Source organism: Pseudoliparis swirei, chromosome 12, assembly GCF_029220125.1.
Source record: "Pseudoliparis swirei isolate HS2019 ecotype Mariana Trench chromosome 12, NWPU_hadal_v1, whole genome shotgun sequence".
NCBI classification, from domain to species: Eukaryota; Metazoa; Chordata; class Actinopteri; order Perciformes; family Liparidae; genus Pseudoliparis; species Pseudoliparis swirei.
Window position 1 is genome coordinate 2,814,798 of NC_079399.1, and position 10,182 is coordinate 2,824,979.

The window sequence follows — 10,182 nt, forward strand, 5'->3', positions numbered from 1 at the left end:
TTATATTATAATATTATAATATTTATTTAGATATTCAAATATAAATATTATTTTTATGTTTTTTTATATATATTTGTATAAATATTATTATAATATATTTTGTATATTTAAATATAAAATTAAATTATATATTTATATATCTATTATTATAATACATATTTTTATATATTTTTTATATTATTTTACTTGAGCTAAAATGACGTCATGTCTCTAAAACATAAGGGTTTAAATGACTCGCCTGTTGTTTCTGCTTCAGCCTCCTCAGAAGCCTGTGTGTCGTCCTCATTGTCGTCCTCATCGTCATCTTCATCCTCATTGTCTTCCTCCTCCTCGCCTGCCTCAGTCTTTACCGCCCCCTCCTGGACAGTGAGCGCTGCTGCAGCGGCGGCTGTAACAATTCATTAATATCTCTTTTTAAATTTAGTTTAAAAGCCACATAAAAAAAAGTAATTTTTTTTTAACATGTATATCTAATAAAATATCAATTAAAAAAACATAATAAAAATAAATATTATTTCTTTGATATTAATATTGATAAATTATTGACTGTTGACATTATCTTTGTTTGATGTCAATAAAGTTAATTTGAATGGACACCTGGCAGCCAATCAGAAGCTAGGATTCTCAAATTGTGAAATTATAATTTAAAAAATAGTTCTGGACTATACCTGCAAGCGAGACATCATCATCTTCATCATCATCGTTTTCTTCATCTTCGCTACCGAGGGACTCTGATGTGACTTCATCTTCATCATCATCATCATCATCATCGCCGTCTTTTGGAGCATCAACGAATTTTTCTTTTTCTTCTTCTAAGTTAAACTCAAATGAGCCGACATCAATATCGTCATCATCGATATCTTCATCATCGACATCTTCATCATCTTTATCCTCGTCATCATCGGTTGTGTCGTAGGAGGTCTCGTCGCTGAAGACGGTCTCCTCGTCTTCATCGTCATCGCCCAAGACGCCGCTGTCTGTGCTCTCGAAGGTGGGCAGTTGCCCCTCCTCTTCCTCATCGTCACCATCATCATCGTCGTCATGGACGTGTTCTTCGATGACGTCATCGTGTTTGTCGACGTCTCCGTCGAGGTCGAGGTCTCCGAGGTCACCGTCTTCCTCATCGTCTTCATCGTCTGCAAAGTGCTCGGAGGAGGCGACGGAGATGTCCTCGTCTGATTGGTCCAGATCTTCATCATCATCATCATTATCATCGCCGTCTTGGGCGATTTTGATGTCCTCGTCCATGTGTTCATCATCATCATCATCAAAGTCGTCCTCCCCCTCCGCCACAGGTAAAGGGGGAAGGCCTTCCTCTTCGGGGAGTTTATGATCTTCGTCATCTTCGTCATCCTCATTGGCTGCATCGACAGGAGGAAGATGGAGCTCCTCATCCTCATCCTCTTCGTCGTCGTCGGCGACGCCGTCGCTGTCGGATGTTGCGACGCCCTCGGCTAATTTGTCGTCTTCATCGTCTTCGGCGTCTTCGGCGTCCCTCTCGCCCTCCTCTTCGTCGCTGGAGAGAAGTGCCGATGCACTGACGTCTGAGCTGTCAGTGAATGCATCGTCACCTGTATCTTCATCTTCGTCGTCTTCGTCTTCATCTCTCCCGTTGACGGGCGGGGCGTCGTCTTCGTCGCTGTCTTTGGCGTCAACGGGAGCGCCAGACTCTTCATCCTCGGAAGTGGAGATGGGTTTGGGAGAAACATCATCATCATCTTGATCATCATCATCTTCATCAGCAGCTTCTGTCTTCTCTTCTTCCTCATTATCGTCCTCTTCCTCTTTGTCGGCCTCTTTCACGTTTTCTTCATCATCTTCATCAATTTCAGCTGCAGCTGCTTCCGGTTCCTCCTCATCTTCCTCGTCTTCATCCTCATCCTGCTCCACCTCAACAGCCGCCTCCAACTCTTCCTCCAACTCTTCCTCCTCCTCCTCCTTCCCCTCATCCTCCTCCTCTTTCTCCTCCTCCTCCTCTTCCTCCTCCTTCTCCTCCTCTTCGGCAGCATCGGATTTAACTCCCTCTTCCTCTCTTGAACCTTCTACTTCTCCCTCTTCCTCCTCCTCCTCAAATTCATCTGCCTCTTCCTCCTCTTCATCCTCCTTGTCTGCAGCTTCTGCTCCCTCCTCTTCTTCTTTTTCTTCCTCCTCCTCTCCCTCAAATAGAGCTGCCTCTTCCTCATCCTCCTCCTCCTTTTCTGCAGCTTCTGCTCCCTCCTCTTCTTCCTCTTCCTCCTCTCCCTCCTCCTCTTCCTCCTCTCCCTCCTCCTCCTCTTCTTCTTCTTCTTCCTCATCCTCAAATTCCTCTACCTCATTCTCTTCCTCCTCTCCTTCAGCTTGCTCCTCCTCATAATATTGTTTATACTCCTCATCATACTCCTCTTCCTCATCATCATCATATTCATCCTCCTCCTCTCCCTCCTCCTCCTCCTCCTCCTCCTCCACAGCAGCCTCCATTGTGTCTCCTTCTCCTCCCTCCTCGTCTTCCTCCTCTTCTTCTTCTTCCTCCTCCACAACTTCAATCACTGGTGGTGTGGCCTTTACTTGCATCCCTATAACTGCAGAAGCATGCATGTTATTATTATAACAATTATTATAATAATTATTGTTATTATAAAAAATATATTTTTATTAGAAAAATATCATTAATATAAAATATTATTATTAATAATAATAATATAACAATTATTTTATTATTATAACAATTATTATTATAAACATTATTATTATTATTATTATTAATAAAAATAACCATTATATTATTCTTATTATAAAAATTATAGTTGTCATAATAATCCCTTCCTCTAGTAAAGGCGCCGCTCGAGGCTCACGGGGCGTCCTACCTTTACTTCGAGACGGGAGAAATTCTCCTGGAACAAAAAAAGAAAAAAGGAATTTAGAAAATAACCCAAAATACAGATTTAACCGGATGCTAGCATGTTAGCATGTGGATGCTAATTCACTTAAAGTAGCATTTTAGTTTATTAGCTCATTGGAAACAATAATTGAGGAACACGCTTCTTATGAGACGCTCATCAGGCTGGCAGCCAATGAGCACGCAGCTTTAGATGATCCTGAACAGGAAATGCAAAACGTCGGGAAAAAAAGGTCCAATCAGCACCCACCTTTCTTCCTCACCGCGTAGAGATTCCCTAGAAGAGAGGAGAGAGGAGTTCAAAGACTGAATAAAAATAGGAATACGCGTGCGCCGCGCCGCTTCTCCGCCACGTGCACCTGAAGGCCTCACCTTCGTCTTCATCGGGGGCGACCAGGTCGGAGAAGAACTTCAACATGGCGGCGATGGCGTTGGTGGATTCCTCAACGGCGTCGTTCACCGCCCCGACGGGGTCCGAGCCCACCCTGCTGAGGCCTCCTGGGGGGGGGGGGGGCAGTTAGTGAGAGGGTCTGAACTGTCACTCAAACGGCAGAACACATGAGCTCAGGAGCCAAAGGGTTAAACTGGGGGCGGGGCCACAGCGGTTTTATGAATGGGTCAGTGTGGATGAGAGGGGGCGTCGCCCAGCTCCCAGTTTAACCAGTCACAGTGATCCTCTTCCATCAGGGCCCTCCCCTCGGGGCTATTACTCTCATCACGTTGAAGTTTATTATTTTAATTTGCTTTATATTAAACAACCTGTGAGTCTCCCAGTGTGATGAAGGAGGACCAGTGTTCCCAGTGTTCCCAGTGCTTTTGAAACGTGGTTCATTTTCCATCAGGAAGAGAGGAAAGAATGAATACGGTTCTCCTTGTTTAGACGTGAAACCGAAACCACATGGAAATGAACCACGTTGAAAGAGAAGCAAACATTTCAGATGAGATTGAATTGTTATATTTATCAAAATCATTTATAAATCAATCTCACCTGCAGCAAAAATAATAAATAAAATATTAACAAAAATAATTTCTGAACTTTTTTTTTTACACCCAATATAGTTGTGTACATAAAATTAATAAATAAACATGCTACATAAATATAAAATTTGGGATGAGATTGATTTATTTCTATTTTTTGCCAGCACCGCGTTGCTAAATCAATCTCACCTGATGCAAAAACATAATACATTCATTAAATTAAATAAATATTTATTTTTTTACAGCCGATATAGTCGACATAAAATTTTTAAAATAAACATGCAAAGAAATTAAAATATAGAGAAATATTTCTTCCACACAAGTGAGACGGTCAGTATTAAACCTTCTGACACCGTGAGGTCAATGACAGAGCTCCTGGTCTGAGGAGGAGGAGGAGGAGGAGGAGGAGGAGGAGGAGGAGGAGAAGAAGAAGAAGAAGAAGAAGAAGAAGAAGAAGAAGAAAGAGCAGGAGAAAAAGGAGGAGGAGGAGAAGAAGAAGAAAGAGTAGGAGAAAAAGGAGGAGGAGGAGAAGAAGAAGAAAGAGTAGGAGAAAAAGGAGGAGGAGGAGAAGAAGAAGAATTAGGAGGAGGAGGAGGAGGAGGAGGAGGTTAGTAGCAGATGAGGTCTCTTGCCTCTCCGGCCTGAATCCTTAAAAACCTTCCTGACGACAGGAGGCGAGGGACCTGATTGGAGAAGAAACACAGCGGCCATGAGTGTGATTAGTTCATGAAGGAAAAAGAGGAGGAGTCAGACGTTAGAGAAAATGTAGTAACAGGAGACATTAATGAGGAGAAATTAATGAGGAGAAATTAATGAGGGGAAATTAATGAGGTTTCTATATATATATATATATATATATATATATATTTCTATATTATATATATAAATACATATAGTAATGTGTAACTCCGCCTCACCTGACACGGTCTTGTAGTCCACCAGGTCGAACATGATGACGAAGACACAGGACCAGGTGAGCACCAGAGCCAGGACCAGGATCCAGGCCAGCGGCGAGCTGAAAGTCGTGTGGAGGTCGTCCGACAGCGACTTCTTGGGCCCGCGGGCGCCGTCCAGGCTCCGGCCGTCGATCACCATGGTGGTGGTGGACGACCGCGCTGAGGGCCGGAGACACGGTTCATAAAACATGAAGGGTTTTATTTATTATTCATAACGGTTTATACATGCTCAACACATTCATATTAATATTAATGCATTTTTACTAATATTATCAAATATATCTATATATATATATTATCAAATATATATTATTATATATATACAGGACTGTCTCAGAAAATTAGAATATTGTGATGAAGTTCTTTATTTTCTGTAATGCAATTTAAAAAACAAAAATGTCATGCATTCTGGATTCATTACAAATCAACTGAAATATTGCAAGCCTTTTATTCTTTTAATATTGCTGATTATGGCTTACAGCTTAAGAAAACTCAAATATCCTATCTCTAAATATTAGAATATCATGAAAAAGTATACTAGTAGGGTATTAAGCAAATCACTTGAATTGTCTAATTAACTCGAAACACCTGCAAGGGTTTCCTGAGCCTTGACAAACACTCAGCTGTTATAAAAAAATTTTTTACTTGGTCTGAGGAAATATTAAAATTTTATGATATAGGATTTTAGAGTTTTCTTAAGCTGTAAGCCATAATCAGCAATATTAAAAGAATAAAAGGCTTGCAATATTTCAGTTGATTTGTAATGAATCCAGAATGCATGACATTTTTGTTTTTTTAATTGCATTACAGAAAATAAAGAACTTTATCACAATATTCTAATTTTCTGAGACAGTCCTGTATATATTTGATAACATATATATATATATGATTTAAAAATATAAATATATATTATCAAGTATATATACAGGACTGTCTCAGAAAATTAGAATATTGTGATAAAGTTCTTTATTTTCTGTAATGCAATTAAAAAAACAAAAATGTCATGCATTCTGGATTCATTACAAATCAACTGAAATATTGCAAGCCTTTTATTCTTTTAATATTGCTGATTATAGCTTACAGCTTAAGAAAACTCTAAAATCCTATCTCATAAAATTTTAATATTTCCTCAGACCAAGTAAAAAAAAAGATTTATAACAGCTGAGTGTTTGTCAAGGCTCAGGAAACCCTTGCAGGTGTTTCGAGTTAATTAGACAATTCAAGTGATTTGTTTAATACCCTACTAGTATACTTTTTCATGATATTCTAATATTTAGAGATAGGATATTTGAGTTTTCTTAAGCTGTAAGCCATAATCAGCAATAAATCAGAATAAAAGGCTTGCAATATTTCAGTTGATTTGTAATGAATCCAGAATGCATGACATTTTTGTTTTTTTAATTGCATTACAGAAAATAAAGAACTTCATCACAATATTCTAATTTTCTGAGACAGTCCTGTATATATAAAATCAAAAAAACATATATATATATATTAACAAATATATATACTAACAAATATATATATATATATTATCAAATATATATATATATATACATATATCAAAAATATATATTTATATATTTGATAATATATATATTCTTGTTCTTATATACAGTATATCTATTATATGTATTAGAAAGCATAGCCCCATAATTTTTTTTATTCCGCCGTATTTTGATATTAATTTTCTAAATTTAGCTCTGTGCAAATATTCTGACATTATTATTCTATTAATAAATATTATTATTACATTTATTATTGGTGTAATGATGCTTATTTATAAAGTTTAATCATAAATCAAACAAATCATAAAGCCGTCATGAACCTCTTGTTATCAAGGAATTTCTGATAATTGAATGCTCAAAATGTCTAAATATAAAACATTTATAAAAGTAAAAATATAAGTGAGTCAAGCTATTGTTAATTTATTTAATATTATACATATTTTATTACGAATGATCAACTTAAATCAACATAAAGTAAATAATGATGACTGCAGTCAATTCAGTGCTCTGCATAGTAACATCCAGCTGTTTGTCTAATTTAATTGGTTTATTAGGAAAGGGGGCGTGTCAATCCTTAGAAGCGTGCAGGAAGTGGGCGGAGCCTCTGAGGTCAAAAGGTCAAATGTTACATTCCTGACTCTCCCGGTCTTCTTGTTGTTATTACACGCATTTTAAATGAGATTCAAGGTTCAAGATGATAACGTAAGAGACCACTGGACCAGTACCAGGACCAGGACCAGAACTAGGACCAGAACTAGGACCAGGACCAGGACCAGAACTAGGACCAGAACTAGGACCAGGACCAGGACCAGAACTAGGACCAGGACTAGGACCAGAACTAGGACCAGGACTAGGACCAGAACTAGGACCAGGACCAGGACCAGGACCACATCGTAATGGGATTAATGTTCCCAGTTAAAACCAGTGTGTCAGTTAGAGGAGATCAGGCCACCTGTTCACTCCCTTCAGCTCCCGGTTTCTCTATTACTGCTGACTCTACACACACACACACACACACTCACACACACACATACACACACACACCAGTCTCAGAGTCCCACATGTGCCTTGTGGACTCCAACAGCTGTTTTGGGAATAGCAGAATCTTTCACCATGAACAATAAAGTGATGGTTGGTATATTTGAACCAGTTGGTACAGAAGCAAGAAAAGAAGAAGTTACTTTTTATATGTAAATAAACAGAATATGATGGGTGTGGCCTAAAGATGTCTTTATTCATCTAATGTTGACCTTAAATGAACGTTATGCTTTGACTTGTTTCATAATGTTCCTCCATCGCTGCTCCAGGAGATCAACCAGCAGACCAGCTCATGACACAAGCTCTTCATCTGTCTTCTATAGGCTACTGACCCCTTGACCCCTTGACCACTTGATCTCTTGACCTCTTGACCCCTTGACTCCTTGACCCAGAGGTTTCCTGTCCCCTTTGACATCAGGTGCCAAAAGAAATCCACTTAAACAATAAAGAATAAGAACCTTGTCCAGATTGTCCTAGAATCGACTCATCGGACGTTATCACTGATTAATGTGTCCACGCATCACAGAGCGGGAGGAAGTGGACAACAGGAAGTGGACAACCGGAAGTGAACAACATGACGTGATAATAGGAAGTGGACACCAGGAAGTGGACCACATTAAGTGGACAACAGGAAGTAGATAACAGGAAGTGGATAACAAGGAAATTGATAACAGAATGTGAACACTATGAATGAACAACAGGAAATGGACAGAATGAATGGGATAACAGGAAGTGAACACTATGAAGTTGATAACAGGAAGTGGACAACAGGAAGTGGACAACAGGAAGTGGACAACATGAAGTGGATAACAGGACATGGACAACAGGAAGTGGATAACAGGAAGTTAACAACATGAAGTGGACAACAGGAAGTGGATACAAGTTATAAGTTATAAATCAGCTATAAACCAGTTCATAAACCAGTTAATAAACCAGTTATAAGATAGTTATAAAGACAGTTATTAAGACAGTTATAGCCCAGTTATAAACTAGTTAATAATCCAGTTATAACCCAGTTACAAGCCAGTTATAAGATAATTATAAAGCCAATTATAACCCAATTATAACCCAGTTATAACCCAATTATAACCCAGTTATCAACTAGTTAATAAACCAGTTATAACCCAGTTATAACCCAGTTATAAAGCCAGGTATAACCCAGTTATAACCCAGCTATAAACAAGTTATAAACTAGTTATAACCCAGTTATAACTCAGTTGCATACGGTGTTCCTGCCGCCTGACGTCACGGCTCTTAAAGCTGCATCACAAATAGACGACAGATACACGATAGGACATATTTATAGATCCTTCAAATCATGACATTCCCCAACACTCCAGACGGCACAACAAAACCCAGAGAGCTTTATTTATATACAAACATAAATATATAAACACCTCATGTGATCATACTTTACCTTCTACTGCTTCAGTCATAGCGTCACAGTGAATCCTCCGTGTGCATCAAGTCTCCATTAAGGCAAATATTAAAGATCCTCAAACTCCTCGGTGCGGTTATAATCCCAGGGTTTAAATTCCACTCCGGAAAACGGTGAATGAATGAACGAGTGAACAAGTGAACGAGTGAACGAGGGGTGAAGAGGAACAAAAAGAAGAAGAAAAAACCCCAAATAACCCGTGGTGACGCTCTGTTCTCATTCCTCTGCTCTGGTCTTCACGGGTCCCAGAGAGAAGAGGTCCAGTGGAGGAGGCCGCAGACCGAGTCATTCAGGTGGTCCTCTGCCCTTTGCCTGGTTGGTGCTGTGGTGGTAGAAAGAGGACCCCCCCCCCCCCCCCCTATACTGGCTCTGACAGAATTAGATCGCCCATAGGGACGATGAAGAGAGTATCGGGGAGCTTGACCCCTGCAGTCGTGTTGCTGCGGGTCACGTGACCTCGGCGCTCACCGATCGATCGTATTGATCTTTGGTTTGTATTGATACGTCTGGAGGGGAGTGAGAGAGTGAGGAGGTGAAGAGACGCTGAGCTGCAGCGAGTTATTCTTAGAGCAGCCCGCTGGTATTCTGCCTCGCCTTTTTAGGCCAGAGGCGTGACCTTAACACACACACACACACACATGCACACACACTCACACCACACTCACATGCACACACACAACTCACTTACACAACACACTAACACAATCGCAGACACACACAAACACTCACACAATCGTGCACACAACACATACAGTTAACTAAACCCCCTCCTCCAGACTGCACTGCTTAGTGCAGAGCTGTCATCAAGTGACAGAGAGACTTTACACACACACACCTTTACACACACACATGTACACACCTCTACACACATGTTCATGTTTATCCAAATGAAAGAATCACTTTATTTATTCCTCATGAAGGAACAACATGTCATCTTTATATGTTTATTAATAACACAAATAAATCGATATGTTACAGGAAGGTTTTGATCTTAAATGTTAAATCATTTGACTACACATTTAAACATGAAGAAGCAACACAACGTGTTGGACCAGAGGATCAATCAGAGCCACTACAACATGTTAAACGTACATATTGATGATGACGTCATCGCTTTAGGATCATCTGGAGACTAACGGCTGTCTGTCTGTTATATTTTAAATCTTAATTTCCCTTCATGTTGACTCTTGACTTGCATCTGTTCCTCATCCAGACACGTGTTCAATGTGTGTGTCTGCAGGTCTGTTCTCCTTCCATCTTGTTCAACATGTATTGATATATATATAGTTATTGATATAGCAGATAAAATATTAGTGCAATCAAATCTAAATCATCTTTATCAGACTTCACAACAGAAATGACATTAGATGCATATTTCTGTTATTAATG

The 10,182-nt window shown here is 39.5% G+C and overlaps 1 protein-coding gene across 1 annotated transcript; it reads right to left on the minus strand.

The window, feature by feature from the left end:
• Positions 1-191: 191 nt before the first annotated feature.
• Positions 192-9,102, minus strand: LOC130202994 (protein starmaker-like). Its single transcript, XM_056428893.1, has 8 exons — positions 8,773-9,102; positions 4,771-4,968; positions 4,486-4,536; positions 3,248-3,373; positions 3,126-3,152; positions 2,844-2,870; positions 669-2,558; positions 192-388 (listed from the first exon to the last, which is right to left on the minus strand). Exons 1-8 carry the CDS (start codon positions 8,789-8,791, stop codon positions 192-194), a joined length of 2,535 nt encoding a protein of 844 aa, XP_056284868.1. The 5' UTR covers positions 8,792-9,102.
• Positions 9,103-10,182: the final 1,080 nt, after the last annotated feature.